This window comes from Pristiophorus japonicus, chromosome 21, assembly GCF_044704955.1.
Source record: "Pristiophorus japonicus isolate sPriJap1 chromosome 21, sPriJap1.hap1, whole genome shotgun sequence".
NCBI classification, from domain to species: domain Eukaryota; kingdom Metazoa; phylum Chordata; class Chondrichthyes; family Pristiophoridae; genus Pristiophorus; species Pristiophorus japonicus.
The window spans coordinates 75367885-75385567 of record NC_091997.1 but is presented as its reverse complement, the minus strand read 5'-3'; the positions used below and the strand labels follow the sequence as shown (position 1 = coordinate 75385567).

At 46.9% G+C, this 17683-nt stretch overlaps 1 protein-coding gene across 1 annotated transcript in view; it reads right to left on the bottom strand.

The window, feature by feature from the left end:
* rec114 (REC114 meiotic recombination protein) overlaps positions 1-17514 on the bottom strand; it is a 70613-nt gene extending 53099 nt beyond the window's left edge. The window contains exons 1-2 of the mRNA XM_070864183.1: positions 17348-17514; positions 16589-16681 (exon numbers count right to left, since the gene is read on the bottom strand). Of these exons, the coding sequence (XP_070720284.1) occupies positions 16589-16681; positions 17348-17497 (243 nt within the window). The 5' untranslated portion in view covers positions 17498-17514. The remainder of the gene's footprint in view (positions 1-16588; positions 16682-17347) is intronic.
* Positions 17515-17683: the final 169 nt, after the last annotated feature.

Below are 17683 nucleotides of genomic sequence, written 5' to 3'. Positions count from 1 at the left end.
TTATCAGGGAGGCTTCAAGGGTGTCCTTATAGCGTTTCCACTGCCCACCTTTGGCTCGTTTGCCGTGAAGGAGTTCCGAGTAGAGCGCTTGCTTTGGGAGTCTCGTGTCTGGCATGTGAACAATGTGGCCCACCTAGCGGACCTGATCAAGTGTGGTCAGTGCTTCGATGCTGGGGATGTTGGCCTGGTCTAGGACGCTAATGTTAGTGCATCTGTCCTCCCAGGGGATTTGTAGGACCTTGCGGAGACATCGTTGGTGGTATTTCTCCAGCGACTTGAGGTGTCTACATGGTCCATGTTTCTGAGCTATATAGGAGGGCAGGTATTATTACAGCCCTGTAGACCATGAGCTTGGTGGCAGTTTTGAGGGACTGGTCCTCAAACACTCTTTTCCTCAGGCGGCTGAAAGCTGCACTGGCGCACTGGGAGGCGGTGTTGGATCTCGTCAATGCTTGCTCTTGTTGATAGGAGGCTCCCAAGATATGGGAAGTGATCCACGTTGTCCAGGGCCACGCCGTGGATCTTGATGACTGGGGGACAGTGCAGTGCGGTAAGGACAGACTGGTGGAAGATCTTTGTCTTGCTGATGTTTAGCGTAAGGCCCATGCTTTCGTACGCCTCAGTAAATACGTCGACTATGTCCTGGAGTTCAGCCTCTGTATGTGCGTAGATGCAGGCGTCGTCCGCATACTGTAGCTCGACAACAGAGGTTGGGGTGGTCTTTGACCAGGCCTGGAGACGGCGAAGGTTGAACAGCTTCCCACTGGTTCTGTAGTTTAGTTCCACTCCAGCAGGGAGCTTGTCGGCTGTGAGGTGAGGCATGGCAGCGAGGAAGATTAAGAGGGTGGTTGGGGCGATGATGCAGCCCTGTTTGACCCTGGTCCGGACGTGAATTGGGTCTGTAAAGGATCCGTTGGTAAGGATCACGGCCTGCATGTCGTCGTGGAGCAAGCGGAGGATGGTGACGAACCTTTGGGGGCCATCCGAAACGGAGGAGGATGCTCCATAGACCCTCGCGGTTGACGGTGTCAAAGGCCTTTGTAAGCTCGAAGAAGGCCATGTATAAGGGCTGGTACTGTTCCCTGCATTTTTCCTGCAGCTGTCGCGCTGCAAAAATTATGTCCGTTGTGCCCCGACGGGGACGAAATCCGCACTGTGACTCCGGGAGGAGCTCCTCGGCCACAGGGAGAAGACGGTTGAGGAGGATTCTAGTGCCGACTTTCCCAGTGGCTGATAACAGGGAGATTCCTCTAGTTGCCGCAGTCGGACTTGTCCCTTTTTTAAAAAGATGATCATGATCACTGCATCTCTGAGATCTCCTGGCATGCTCTCCTCCCTCCAGATGAGAGAGATGAGGTCACATATTCGCGTCAGTAGTGCCTCTCCACCATACTTCAGTGCCTCGGCAGGGATTCCATCCGCTCCCGAAGCCTTGTTGTTCTTAAGCTGTCTTATATGCTGCCAGCTGACTTCGTACATGCTACACCATTTAGTAAGGTTCATTTACAGAAGGAATAATGTTGATATATATATATATATTATTACAGGATGCTGATCAACCTTACACACAATACGAGATGGCTTGTTAACTTACAAATAAGAGTCTAAAATCCTTGCATCTTCCCATGACAAATTGTAGAAAACAATCTGTGGTGCTAAATAATATTGAAAATTATTCTTTACTGAGTCCCAATTGACTTGTAATAACAAGGTGAATAGGGAACTAAAGGCCCCTAAAACATCTGTGGGTTACAAGTCATATTTTCTTTTTAAGATCAAACTATTTCTACAATAGTTAGTCAATCAAAATATTAAACATTTTAGCACCTAAGTAGACAAGGTGCAAACTGTATGAACTGAGACTTCTAGGAAACTTCAGTCTGTTTGTGACATCGACAGCAATTGGAAAACACAATTCTCTCCGGCGTAATTAAAATTACAAGTATTCAAAACATCAAAGTAACTTTATCTTAATCCATCTCTAAACACAATGCACTTGCCTCTTTTCCAGAGACTAAGGCCCCAAGTTTCGTCCCGCGGCGAAAACAGCGCACCTCCGAGCTGGGCGCCTGTTTTTCGCGCCGAAAACTGCACCTAAAAAAAAAGTCCGATATTCTCGAGCTCCTTGGAGCTCGATGTCTGCTTGGCGCGGCGCGCTCTTCGCAGCAGGGGGCGGAGCCTAACACTCGCGCCGATTTTCTAAGTAGCAGGGGGCGGGTACAATTTAAATTAGCCTTCATGGTGCCGGCAACCCTGCGCGTGCGCGTTGGAGCGTGCGCGCACGCGCAGTCTCACACAAACATTGGCACTCGGCCATTTTTTAAAATACTGCAGAAAAAGTGAAGATTTGTTTCTTGGACCCCTGCAAAGGCTTGTAATTTAATTTTTTTTTTATATTTCTGTGTGTGAGGGAGTGCTTTTAGCAGCACTGCTGAATAAATCACCTGCTGAAATCAGTGAGTTCAGCTTTTCACTGCTAAACTTGCAGAACCGGTGCTGCATTGGTGCATGCAAATTAAGGACTGTGTGTTTGAAGAAATAAGAGTGCCAATTCAACTTTGCAATGGATCAACGTCCACCAAGAACAAAGAATTTCTTGCATGAGAAAGTGGAGATATTAGTCAACGTAATTGAGCAGAGATGGCAGGAGCTAGATACCAGCAACAGAGGTCGCATAAAAGTGCCACCAAAAGAAATGAAGAAACGCTGAAACCAAGTTGCAGAAGATTACTGCGCAGTGGTGCATACCAGGAGATCTGGAAGTCAGTGCAAAAAGAAATGGCACGACCGTGGTCAAGTAGTTAGTGTAAGTAATATTTCCTATTTTTAATTTAATCATAATTGTAACCTGGCTATCTGACAGACTCTGTAAAAAGTTATATTTTACTCTTTGCAGAAGAAATTGGCCCACAACAAAAGGGAGGCAACTCGGACAGGAGGAGGCGTGTCCAATCTGCATCCACTGACACCCTGGTAGCTGCTATGATGAGTCGTACATGGAGAAAAGCAATCGGTACAGCACAAGCTGGGCCCACACGCGAGGAAGAGGGCAAGTCCTGAAAATGCATCATGGCCCTTTAAATCAACCTGTTGCCTGGCCTGCTATGTGTGAGAGTACTCATGTCACCCACCGGCCCCCTCCCTTGCTGTTAAGCATTTGACTGTTCTGATGTATTTTGCAGAACATGATGATGATGATGATGATGACGATGCTGCTGCTGCCAACCCTGAGGACCCTGAGGGTACAGAACAAGAACCAGTACAACCAGCTGCGGACGATCCAGACTGGATGATGGCAGCGATGACTGAAATGTCTGCAGGGGAGAGCTTCCAATTTAATGTTTATGAGCCCCCATCAAGGGGCATCAGAGTTTCAACCCCTAGCATAGGTCTTGGTTCCACCTTCCATGGTTTCGCTTCCGATGTTGCGGGTCCCAGTGGTGCTGCTGGTATAATGCAGCTTTCTACAGTCAGTGCACTACCGTCCCAGCCTGCGCCTCCCTCTCGCATAGGTTCTGATTTCACCTACTATGGTTTTGATTCCGACGCTTCGGGTCCCAGTGTTGCTGCTGATATCATGGAGCAGTTTACACCCATTCGTCCAACATCCCAGCCCACGGCTCGCACTCGAGTGCTGTCGTCTGGAACACCGAGCGTCCTACCGTTCCAGCCCGAGCCTCTCCCTCTAGTTCTGCCGTCTGCAACACAGAGCATCCCACCATTCCAGCCCGAGCCTCTCCCTCCAGTTCAGCCGTCTGGAACACAGAGCGTCCCACAGTCCCAGACTGCGCCTCCCTGTGTAGTGGTGCCGCTTGCAACACCGAGCATCCCACCGTCCGTGCCCGCGCCTCCCAGTGTAGTGGTGCCACAAGGCAGACCCAGGCAGAGGAGAAGGAGATTGGAGACACGCTCTCCTGAGATGCAGCGTGCAACAGATGCGACTCAGGTTGTGGCATCGGGTATGGAGATCAATGAGCTTACCCAATCACTCATCGGTGGCGTCAGTGCATAGGTGAAGAGTTGACGGTCCTGACGGGAGAAATAGCATTAATGACACGGGAACTTAGGGAGGGAATGTCCGAGGGAGTGCAATCGACGGCACAGGCCGTCAGGGAGGGCATGCAAATGACGGCACAGGCCATCAGGGAGGGCATGCAAGTGTCGGCACAGGCCGTCAGGATGGGCCTGGTTGAGGTAGCTGCTGCAATAAGGGTACACACAGCCCAGCCAATCAAATGACACCCCCATGAGGAAGTGAACATTCACTGAGATATGGATGAGACATGGTTGCAGCCTTTCTTTGCTGCTTTTGTTCTTGTTCTTGATGTAGCTGTAGTAGCGTCTTTCAAATTCAAATTGTTTTGTAAGTTTTGTAACTTTACAACTTATAAGGGATCTTATGGTTTTTAAGTGATTTTATAGTGTAAATGCTCTCACATTTTTTGTATCTTATTTAATTTTGCACCTAAAAAGTGATCCTGAAGTTTAAGTGTTCTTCAGAGTGTAAGATTTTTCACAATGAAACTGTTTTGTAAGTTTTGTAACTTTACAACTTATAAGTGATCTTCAAGAGTCATAATAAAAAATATAGTTTGATACAACAAATATTTTATTAGAGTGACGTTAACTTTTCAATAAAATATTTTTTCATTAAAACTGTTTCATGTTCCATTAACACAACACAACGCAGGAACAACTGCAAAGAATAAACATGTCCATACGCAAAAGTGGTCGCAGAGCCCTCAGGCATCAGTAGTTGAAGCGTTCACGGATGAGCTGCTGGCGCAAGTCTCGAGCAATCGTTGACGGCCCTCCTCCGACCTCATGCTTCGGCATCAGGCACTTGCATGCTTTCCTGATTGTCGTTATCATCCACATCCTGGTCTTCCGTAATAGAAACATAGAAAATAGGTGCAGGAGTAGGCCATTCGGCCCTTCTAGCCTGCACCGCCATTCAATGAGTTCATGGCTGAACATTCAACTTCAGTACCCCATTCCTGCTTTCTCGCCATACCCCTTGATCCCCCTAGTAGTAAGGACCTCATCTAACTCCTTTTTGAATATATTTAGTGAATTGGCCTCAACAACTTTCTGTGGTAGAGAATTCCACAGGTTCACCACTCTCTGGGTGAAGAAGTTCCTCCGCATCTCGGTCCTAAATGGCTTACCCCTTATCCTTAGACTGTGACCTCTGGTTCTGGACTTCCCCAACATTGGGAACATTCTTCCTGCATCTAACCTGTCTAACCCCGTCAGAATTTTAAATGTTTCTATGAGGTCCCCTCTCATTCTTCTGAACTCCAGTGAATACAAGCCCAGTTGATCCAGTCTTTCTTGATAGGTCAGTCCCGCCATCCCGGGAATCAGTCTGGTAATACTATCATCATGCACTGGACCCTCACGTCGGTCTTCAGGTTCCACTACCAGCTCCTGCTGCCTCATGATGGCTAAGTTATGAAGCATGCAGCACACAACAGTGAAGTGACCGACAATCTGAGGAGAGTAATAGCAACTGTTCTCCGGAATGGTCCAGGCATCGGAATCGCTGTTTCAATATGCCAATGGTCCTCTCAATGATACTGCGCGTCGCAATGTGCGCCATGTTGTATTGATGGTCAGCTTCTGTCCGTGTCACGCGTATGGGCTTCATGAGCCAGGTGGTCAGGCCGTACCCTTTGTCTTCCAGTAGCCAGCTCTGCCCTTCTGGCTGCTGCTCAAACATGTCAGATAGAACGCTGTCGCGTAGGATGAACGCATCGTGGGTGCTGCCAGGGTGTCTCGCATCGACTGACATGATGCGCTGCTTGTCGTCACACACGAACTGCACATTGATAGAGTGGAAACCTTTCCTATTTCGGTACTGCTCAGATTCCTCCACAGGTGCTCGCAAGGCTATGTGGGTACAATCAATGCAGCCCTGTACCTTTGGGAAGCCGACAATCCTGAAGAAGCCCACAGCCCTCTCATGGATCGCTTGTGCGGTCATTGGGAAATTGATGAAGTCATTCCTTCGCGCATAAAGTGCAGCCGTGACCTGGTAAACGCAGGCATGTAATGCACATTGAGAGATGGCACACACATCTCCAGCTGTAGCCTGAAACGATCCCGAGGCATAGAAAGAAAGTGCAGCTGTTACCTTCACTTCAACAGACAAGGCAGTTATCCTTCTGCTTCTGGGCTGCAAATCTGCTTTCACCATATCACAGATCTCAGTGACAACTTCTCTGCGAAAACGCAGCCTTTTCACACAATCAGCCTCGCTCATGTCCAGGTACGAGCGCCTGGTTCGATATTGTCGACGTGGGTAAGGTCTCCTGCCCATCAACCTACAGGCTACGATGTTCCTGTTGCGGTGAGCTCTAATCAATTCTCTCCTATGCAGTGAATTGATGGCAAACCATTGCATAATACGTGGTGTTGACAATGCAGCACCCATTCTGCAAATTTAAATATAAAACTGTCGATGTGGCTGCCTCTCTCTGTCCAAATGGCCTCAGTCCCCCTCACAGCTCGAAGGCTGCTGCTGTATCTTTGGCTGCAGGCCAGCCACTGACGCCGCCCCTAAAGTGTGGCCGAATGGCCTCAAGCACCATAAAGAGCTGCGTGTGTCAGGTGTTGATTCTTCGACTGCCGGCCAGCCACTGACACCGCTGATATCCTATGGCCGAATGGCCGCACGTCGGTCCGCTGCTGATTCTTCGGCTGCCGGCCAGTCACTGACGCCGCTGATATCTCATGGCCGAATGGCCTCGGGTCCGTCCGGTGTTGCTTCTTCGTGGCCAGCCACGAAGAGGATGAAGGCCTGCCTCAAGCACTGCAGCTCAGCTCGAAGCTTGCTGCCGCTGCCGTCGAGACACTGACGCCACACCCCTGCCTGTCTCCAACATGAAAGGCCTGCCTGAAGCACAGCAGCTCGAAGGCTAATGCTATTTCACAAAGGTAGGAACATGGTTTATTTAATCTTTTCTTTGCTTATAAATTTTTATTCAGGTTGGATTTATTTGTATAATATTTGTATAAGTATAGCTAAGGATTGATTGTAGAATTTAATGACTTCCCTTTGCCCCCCCCCCCCCCGCCCCACCTCGTTCCCTACGCCTAATTTGTAACCTACGCCTGATTTTCTAAAGTGTAGACAAGGTTTTTGAGCGTACAAAAATCTTCACTTACTCCATTCTAAGTTAGTTTGGAGTAAGTTTTCACTCACGAAACTTTGAAATCAGGCGTAAGTGGCCGGACACGCCCCCTTTTGAAAAAGAAATTCTATTCCAAAGTGAAACTGTTCTAACTGACTAGAACTGGAGCAAACTAAATGTCGAGAATTCCGATTTCTAAGATACTCCGTTCCACACCAGTTGCTCCTAAAAATCAGGAGCAAATCATGTGGAAACTTGGGGCCTAATTGTCTGAGGTCTTCCATTTGAAACCTTAATAATGGTGGACAGCATCCATTTTAGCCCTAGTTAACTTATAGTCATGATTTGTTCTGTAAAGTCAGCACAATAATGTCTGGAATTAAGAAATTCGAGATGCCTGATGCTGCATTGTCAACTACTGTGTGGACTTCATACCAGTAACAGCAACATCTCTGGATTGTGCTATAAAGTTGGAGGTTCGACCACAGCAGGCTCAGGGACCGATCTGTTGCGACAGACAAGTCTTGTTAATTCAACACCCCCACGACATGCCTAAAGTATTGCGAAAGCACAGCCTCCTGCATCATCAAGCTGTTCAAAATGTTCATGACATTGCGGTAATTCCTGCCATTTTGAAGAGAATGAGGTCTGAATCTAAGCTAAATCCAGGAAGTTGGGATAACCATTAGCCCCTTGAGCACACACACTTCCGAAGCCAGAATATAGAAAAGATACAGTTTCCAGATCACAGAGAAAAAACCCCAGAGAAAATGGTGCTAAAATGGTCAAAGTAACAATTTGCAACTACTTAGCATGCTTGCTTGTATTCATTTGTACATTATTTAAAGTAAATAAGGTAATTGGTAGTATGCACCTTAAACAATCTTACTCTAAACAACTTGAAGTCCATGCACAATCGAAGTGTATTGGAGAAATATTCTTCCATGTCTTCACAAGTTAGTTACATAGGGCTCAATTTTGGCCCACTCCTTTTTTCGGCGCACTTACTGGAGATGCGCAACTTCTCACCATTTAGACTCGCGGCAAAAAAATTCCTCGCCACTTTGGCCACTGCCTGGCCTCTCCCCGATCGTCGCGCAGCGTGGCCAGTCGAATCGGGGTGGAGCCAGCGTGGTGCGCCGACAACTGCCGGGACGTCTGCACATGCGCACTGGAGTCAGGTCGCGATATTCACGCATGCGCAGTAACGCCGAAATTTGGCAATCGGCCCAGCCTCTCCTGCCGCGTTCACTCGCTCTCCTCCTCCTCCCACCACCACCCCCCCCCTTCATTTGCAGCCCAGCCTCTCTCTCTCCTCATGGAATACAGATGCCGGTTGAATCCCGATGCCGATCGCTCCCGCCCCTAGCCCTGACCGAGTGGCCTCCCGGTGCGCACATTGTCGTGCCGCCCCGAGCCCAGACCGAGTGGCCTCCCGCACAGGCCGGCCCGCTGCCGTCCCGGGACATGAAGTCAGGACTTCAATTTTTTATTTATTATTTAATTCTTAGAACTTTTTGTTTGCAAGGTTTGGTAGTTTGTAAGGCTTGGTGCTTTAGGTGCAGGTCTTCGCCACATCTTTAATTTTTGCAGTTTAAGCTTCCATGAATGCTTCTGTTGTATAGTAAATTAACTTTGCGAAGTTTGTCATCTGATGTCCTGTATAGCTGTTTGATCTTATTCACATTTTTTAGTCATTAAGTTTCTTTATTAGTGACCAAATTAAATTTCAGTCTTTTGAAAATCACTCAGCCAGGGCTAGGAGCGGGTGGGCAGCAGAACAGATAGAAATCATCCAGGCAGGAGCACTATCAGTTCTCCTGCCTGCCCCTAGCCCAAGCCGAATGGCCTCCAATGTACCTACCTGCGCTGATTTCTTATCTCTTGCAAGAGTTTTCTGAAGTGTCACACACGCTGGCCTAAGTAGATTTGGAGTAACTATTAGCTGGCCAAAGTTGGCTAAATGGCCAAAACTGGCATAGGTGGCTGGTAACGCCCCCTTTTGAGAAAAAAAACTAAACTAAAAAAATCGTAACTAACTCACTTACACTGATGCAAATTGAATGTGCAAAATGGGGATTTTTAAGATATGCCAGAAAAATCAAGTTACTCCAAAAAAAACAGGGCAACTCCTGGCCAAAATTGAGTCCCTACATTCTGTTCTCCAGAAACGCACTCAGAAATTGTAATTTCCTCAGAAGAGTGAGGGATATGAGAAATACACAGATGTTTGCGGAGAGAGGATAACTACGTATCTCTAGCTCTGTAATCTCTCCAGCTACGCAACACCACCACCACCACCAACTCCGAGATGTCTGCGCTCCTCCAATTCTGCCCTCCTGAGCATCCCTGATTGTAATCGCTCAGCCATTGATGGCTGTGCCTCCTGTTGCCTAGGCCCCAAGCTCTGAAACTCCCTGCCTAAACCTCTCCGCCTCTCTACCCTCCTTCAAGACGCCCCTTAAAACTCTTTGACCAATCTTTTGGTCACCTGCCCTAATTTCTACTTACGCGGCTCGGTGTCAAATTTTTAAATCGCATAATACTCCTTTGAAGCGCCTTGGAATGTTTCACTACATTAAAGGTGCTATATAAATACAAGTTGTTATTGTTGGAGAGAGATTCGAGAGTCCAGAACTTGGGCTGCAGTGTTGACTTCACACTTAATCCCGAGATGTCCATGTGGAGGGTGTCTTATACAGCTAGAGGGTTAACATCCGTCACAGTGGACACGTGTTGGATAACCCAGAACATGCTTACATTGGAAAAGTACAAGTGCCTGCTTTAGTAGAGCACTCAATTTGTCCATTCCACAGGGTACTCTGGTCACATCTAACGATGCTGCGTGACAGGACAAATGGCCCAGAAATTCCGGCCTTCCCGGGTCCGTACGGAGTTTCTACGGACCCGGGAAGGCATCGGAAAAGCCGGTTTTCAACACACAATGCACATGCGCTGAAAAACGGCTTTTCCGATCTGTCAAGCTCCAGCTTGACAGATCATTCGTACCTCGGGAGCCAGGACATTTTCAAGGGCAAGATTGCGGGATTTACCCGTATCTTGCCCAGCAAATGTCCTCAAAACTCTTGAGCCTGATAAAAGCAGGCGTAGAGCCTACAGTTACAGGCGTAAGAATCTTAAAACACACTTAAAATATAAAAAATAAAATTAAAAATACACTTTATTTGTAAAAACTCTGCTCACTACGTTAAATGTATTTTAAACCATAATTAAAAAAACATTTTAAAAACTCAGAAAAATGTTTTTCTCCAAGATATTTTTAACTTTAATTTCAATAAATTTTAATTATGTGAGGTGTGTTTTTAATTTTTTAATTGGTGTCATTGTGTTTGTTTTTTTTTCTCAATTAATAGCAATGAGAACTCAGATACAGAGTTCCCATTATTATTGAGAATACTGTACCTGATTGGTTGAGCAGTCGCACGTGACTGCATCTTCTGTGTGGGAACCTGGAGGACACGCTTCGCAGCGCGGGAAGAGAAGGCCCCCTTTTGAGAAAAAAAACGAAACTAAAAAAATCGTAACTAACTCACTTATACTGACGCAAATTGAATGTGCAAAATGGGGATTTTTAAGATACACCAGAAAATCAAGTTACTCAAAAAAAATACGGAGCAACTCCTGGCCAAAATTGAGCCCCTACATTCTGTTCGCCAGAAATGCACTCAGAAATTGTCATTTCCTCAGAAGTGTGAGGGATATGAGGAATACACAGAAGTCTGCGGAGAGAGGATAATCATGTATCTCTATCTCTAATATTTAGCATCTGTGCAAAGCGATTTCTGCTTCGCCCTGATGCTAACCTGGCGATGTAAATCTAGAACTGGTGACCGACCTGACTCCGGAGCAAAGTGAAGCGAGACTGCCTGGAGGAGGTTGTCTCACATTACTTCAGTCTGACACTGCGTCAAGTACAAATCCAGTGCGGTCTCAAAGCTAGTGTGTGAAGCTCTCAGGCGATTGCTCACCGGCTGCATACGTTGCAAACCCACCTGACCTTCACTTATTTTATTCTGGCCTCTTGAGCATCCCTGATTTCAATTGCTCAACCAGGTAAACTTGCGCAAAACATAAAAACTGATAGTAAAAGCTTTTACAGATATATAAAACGGAAAAGAGTGACTAAAGTAAATGTTGGTCCCTTAGAAGATGAGAAGGGGGATTTAATAATGGGAAATGTGGAAATGGTTGAGACCTTAAACAATTATTTTGCTTCGGTCTCCACAGTGGAAGACACAAAAACCATGCCAAAAATTGCTGGTCACAGGAATGTGGGAAGGGAGGACCTGGAGACAATCACTATCACTAGCGGGGTAGTGCTGGACAGGCTAATGGGACTCAAGGTAGACAAGTCCCTTGGTCCTGATGAAATGCATCCCAGGGTATTAAAAGAGATGGCGGAAGTTATAGCAGATGCATTCGTTATAATCTACCAAAATTCTCTGGACTCTGGGGAGGTACCGGCGGATTGGAAAGCAGCTAATGTAACGCCTCTGTTTAAAAAAGAGGGCAGACAAAAGGCAGGTAACTATAGACCGGTTAGTTTAATATCTGTAGTGGGGAAAATGCTTTAAACTATCATTAAGGAAGAAATAGCGGGACATCCAGATAGGAATAGTGCAATCAAGCAGACGCAGCATGGATTCATGAAGGGGAAATCATGTTTAACTAATTTACTGGAATTCTTTGAGGATATAACAAGCATGGTGGATAGAGGTGTACCGATGGATGTGGTGTATTTAGATTTTCAAAAGGCATTCGGTAAGGTGCCACACAAAAGGTTACTGCAGAAGATAAAGGTACGCGGAGTCAGAGGAAATATATTAACATGGATAGAGAATTGGCTGGCTAACAGAAAGCAGAAAGTCGGAATAAATGGGTCCTTTTCGGGTTGGAAATCGGTGGCTAGTGGTATGCCACAGGGATCGGTGCTGGGACCACAACTGTTTACAATATGCATAGATGACCTGGAAGAGGGGACAGAGTGTAGTGTAACAAAATTTGCAGATGACACAAAGATTAGTGGGAAAGCGGGTTGTGTAGAGGACACAGAGAGGCTGCAAAGAGATTTAGATAGGTTAAGCGAATGGACTAAGGTTTGGCAGATGGAGTACAATGTCGGAAAGTATGAGGTCATCCACCTTGGAGAAAAAAAACAGTAAAAGGGAATATTATTTGAATGGGGAGAAATTACAACATGCTGCGGTGCAGAGGGACCTGGAGGTCCTTGTGCATGAATCCCAAAAAGTTAGTTTGCAGGTGCAGCAGGTAATCAGGAAGGCGAATGGAATGTTGGCCTTCATTGCGAGAGGGATGGAGTACAAAAGCAGGGAGGTCCTTTTGCAACTGTATAGGGTATTGGTGAGGCCGCACCTGGAGTACTGCGTGCAGTTTTGGTCACCTTACTTAAGGAAGGATATACTAGCTTTGGAGGGGGTACAGAGACGATTCACTAGGCTGATTCCGGAGATGAGGGGGGTTATCTTATGATGATAGATTGAGTAGACTGGGTCTTTACTCGTTGGAGTTCAGAAGGATGAGGGGTGATCTTATAGAAACATTTAAAATAATGAATGGGATAGACAAGATAGAGGCAGAGAGGTTGTTTCCATTGGTCGGGGAGACTAGAACTAGGGGACACAGCCTTAAAATACAGGGGAGCCAATTTAAAACCAAGTTGAGAAGGAATTTCTTCTCCCAGAGGGTTGTGAATCTGTGGAATTCTCTGACCAAGGAAGCAGTTGAGGCTAGCTCATTGAATGTATTCAAGTCACAGATAGACAGATTTTTAACCAATAAGGGAATTAAGGGTTACGGGGAGCGGGCGGGTAAGTGGAGCTGAGTCCATGGCAAGATCAGCCATGATCTTGTTGAATGGTGGAGCAGGCTCGAGGGGCTAGATGGCCTACTCCTGTTCCTAATTCTTATGTTCTTATGTTTATTGGTGGCCGTGCCTTCAGCTGCCTGGGCCCTAAGCTCAAGGTTTCCCTCCCTAAACCTCTCCGTCTCTCCTTCCTCATTTAAAACGCTTCTTAAAACCTACCTCTTTGACCAGGCTTTTGGTCATCTACCCTACTATCTCCTTATGTGGCTCAGTGTCAACATTTGTTTTATGCCACTCCTGCAAAGCACCGTCGGATTGCGACGTTTTGCTATGTTAAAGAAATAAAGAAAGACTTATTTTTATATAGCGCCTTTCACGACCACCGGATGTCTCAAAGCTCTTTACAGCCAATGAAGTACTTTTGGAGTATATTCGCTGTTGTAATGTGGGAAATACGGTAGCTAACTTGGACACAGCAAACTCCCACAAACAGCAATGTGATATGCAAGCCGTGATTCTTACCAACGGATCCACCACAGACCCAATACAAGTGCAGAACGGAGTAAAGCAAGGCTGTGTCATCGCACCAACGCTCTTCTCAATCTTCCTTGCTGCAATGCTTCATCTCACCTTTAACAAGCTCTCTGCTGGAGTGCAGTTAATCTACAGGGCAAGCGGGAAATTGTTCAACCACCGTCGCTTCTAGTCCAGATCCAAGATTGTTCCAACCTCTGTCATTGAATTACAGTACGCAGACGACACTTACATTTGTGCACACTCGGAGGCCGAACTCCAAACCATCGTTGACATCTTCATTGAAGGGTATGAGAGTCTGGGCCTAACATTAAACTTCTGTAAGACAACGGTTCTCTACCAACCAGCCCCCGCCACACAGTACTGCCCCCCGATTATCAAGATTCATGACGAGACCTTGGACAATGTGGACCACTTCCCATACCTTGGGAGCTTACTATCAGCAATGTCAGACATCGATAACGAAGTCCAACACCGCCTTCAGTGTACCAGTGTAGCCTTCGAGCGCGTGAGGAAGAGTGTTTTTGAAGACCGGGATCTCAAACCCGGCACCAAGCTCATGGTCTACAAAGCAGTAGTGATACCCGCCCTCTCATATGCTTCAGAGACATGGACTATGTACAGTAGGCACCTCCAAAGCACTGGAGAAGTACCACCAACGCTGCCTCCGCAAAATCCTGCCATAGGTGCACCAACGTCAACGTTCGTCTCAAGCCAACATCCCCAGCATCAAGGCATTGACCGCACTCGATCAGCTCCGATGGGCGGGCCACATTATCCGCATGCCCAATACTAGACTTCCGAAACAAGCACTCTTCTCCGAGCTACGTCACAGTAAGCGAGTCATAGGAGGGGAGAGAAACCACTTCAAGGACACCCTCAAAGCCCCCTTGAAAGTGGAGAAGCATCCCAGAAGGCGACAAACACTTCGAGTCTCTTCATCGGGAGCACACGGGAGCCAAGTACAAACAGCAGAAGGAGCGTACGATAAATGGAGCACATCAGCCACCCATCCCTCCAACCACCATCTGCCCCTCTTGTGACAGAGACTGTAGGTCCCGCATTGGTCTCATCAGTCACCTTAGAACTTATTTTAGTGTGGAAGCAAGTCATCCTCAACTCCGGGGGACAGCCGAAGAAGAAGATAATGACCAGATAATGTTTTTTTTGTTATGTTGATTGAGGGATAAATTTTGGCCAGGACACCAGGATAACTCCTCTGCTCTTCTTCCAAAATAGTGCCATGGGATCTTTTATGACTACCTGAGAGAGAGCAGACGGGGCCTCAGTTTAATATCTTATCCAAAAGACAGCACCTCCAACAGTGCAGCACTCCCTCAACACTGCATGGGGGTGTCAGCCTAGATTTATGTGCTTAAGTTCCTGGAGTGGAACTTGAACCTTCTGACTCAGAGGTGAGTGTGCTGCCCACTGAGCCACAGCTCATATAAATATAAGTTGTGTGTTCTTTTAAAAAAAATGAGTGGGGATTCTCCCCTGCCTGCTTGCTATACATTTAAATGTCAAACTTGCATGCATGGGCTCAAGCAGGCATAGAGCTCTCTCCGAAACAAGATGGGTTCATTTCCAATCAGGCAGCAATCAAGCAGTGTAAACAGGATTCTGCACGGCTGGAATCCGAACTGCAACTGCCTGTTTCACTCCAGGAGCTGCATTGTAGCTGTGCCCTTATAGATCCAGGACCCTGCTATTCAGACATATCTTTGTCTGCTCTGAAAGACAGCGTCAAGTTCTTATGTGCTTCCATACCCAGATTATAACCCAATAGAGGATTCTTCTACAGTGCTGTAGCCAGTTATCTGTAATATCTGTAAATACAACTTCATGCACACAACAGCGTAAAATTTGTAACACTCTTGAAGCAGCATCCCTTTATTTGTTAATTTTATACATATTTTTTCAAGCAGAGAACAGAACTTTTTTTTTGTTTTCAAACCGAAATGTGTTAATGTTTTATATTTCACACAGTAATCTAGTGATGTTTACTTTTCTTCTGCGAGTGGGGAGAAGTATTTACCTTCAAAATCTGATAAAGTTATTGTACTACAATTATTATTTTTATTGCTTCTTAATCCAAGCCCGAATAGCAACATCACACATTGTCAGCTCTGGCTCAGTGGGCGGAAGTCTCGCCTCCAGGGACTTGAGCACTAAAAATCTAGGCTGGCACACTGAGGGAGCACTGCACTGTTGGAGGCGCCGTCTTTCGGATGAGACGTTAAACATGGGTCCCGTCTGCTCCCTCAAGTGGACGTGAAAGATTCCATGGCATTATTTAGAAGAAGAGCAGGAGAGTTATCCCCGGTGTCCCTGGCCGATATTTAACCCTCAACCAACATCACTAAAAAACAGATTATCTGGCCATTATCACATTGCTGTTGGTGGGAGCTTGCTGTGCGTACATTGGATGCCGCGTTTCCTACATTACTACAGTGACGACACTCCAAGAGTAATTCATCGGCTGTAAAGCGCTTTGCGATGTCCAGGGGTCGTGAAAGGTGCTATGGAAATGCAATTTTTTTTTAAATCAGGGATTTTTTTTCTCCCAAGTTCTGCAAGGAGCATCTGTAATGCAGCCACATGGTACAGTCCATATACGCACATGCTCTTGCCAAGGTGATTACCAACTTGCTAGGGTTTGCTTTAGTCTGCAAGTATGAAGAAGCATTTCCCCCTCCCCATGTATCAAAACACCTTTTAGCAGGTGCTTTCCTGTCACCTTTCTAGTGGCTGTGTTCAAGAGTTGCACTCATGTGCTGAGCAAGGAGAGGGAAGTGTCATGTGGTGATGTTATGGCAATCTAAATATCAAAATGTCCTCGTGGATTTTCCTTGCATTAGACTGACAGCTGGTCTCACTTCTCTGGTCTGCAGAAGATACTTCAAATTCAAAAAAGATTCAATCAGATAGGTAACAAATCTCTTCACCTCACTTAATTATCCCTTCTCAAGTCGGAGGCAACAGACAGAATTTTGACAGCAAGGTCTAAGTGCTTTGTAGTTTACATCTAGAAATGGAAAAATACAACTTAAATCTGCTCAGAAGCACTCACCAGCAGGGTTGCCGCACCTTGAGTGATGAGGAAATGGCCTGACTGCACGATCGTCAAAGAGAGAAGACCCTTTTCCGGACCGGACTCAAAAACCTCAAAGTAAAATAAAAGGGTTAGATAAACAGGACTTTTAGGTTGGAGCATTGGAACACTTTTCCCCACCAGCACAAGACAAAATATCTAGAGAGCAACTGAATCATGACACACGCACACCTTCAATTACCACCACCCACCCTCGAATACCATACCCCGATCCTACTTCCCACCCTCGTGTACCAGACCCGATCCCACCTCTCACCCACGTATACCGTATCCAGATACCAACTCCCCATATATCACTCCCTCCACATATCACACCCCCACCATATATCGCATTCACCTCCCCCCCCCCCCCATATATATCACACCCTGCCCTCCATATTTATCGCATCCTCCCCCGGATATCACACCCTCCTCCCCATATATCACACCCTCCACCCATATACCACACCCTACCCCCATATATCACACCCTCCTCCCCATATATCACACCCTCCACCCATATACCACACCCTACCCCCATATATCACACCCTACCCCCATATATCACACCCTACCCCCATATATCACACCCATAATCACACCCTCCCTCCCATATATCATACCCTACCCTCCATATCCCCCATATATCACACCCTACCCCCATATACACACCCTATCACCATATATCACACCCTACCCCATATATCACACCCTATATCACACCCCTCCCCCTCTCACCTCCCAGGCGCTCGACGCCCCGCCCGGCGCCGCGAACCGGCCGTACCGCTTCAGCGGCCACTGAGCGCTGTCCAGCGCCGCCTGGCCCTGGCCCTGCCCCGGCTCCCGACTCCCCGCTCCGGCCGCCCACGCTGCGCGCACCGCCGCCATCAGCCGGACAGCCGGGCTCGGAGCAGGCGGGAAAAACAAAATAGCCAATCAACAGCCAGCGCGGCGGAGCGTCCACCAATAAGACCGCAGCTTCAACAAACCTCCACCAATCCCATTGCAGCTCCCGTGCTATTGGCCAAGTAGCAGTGACTGCCCAGGTGTCCAATTAGCGAAGAGTATTTCTTA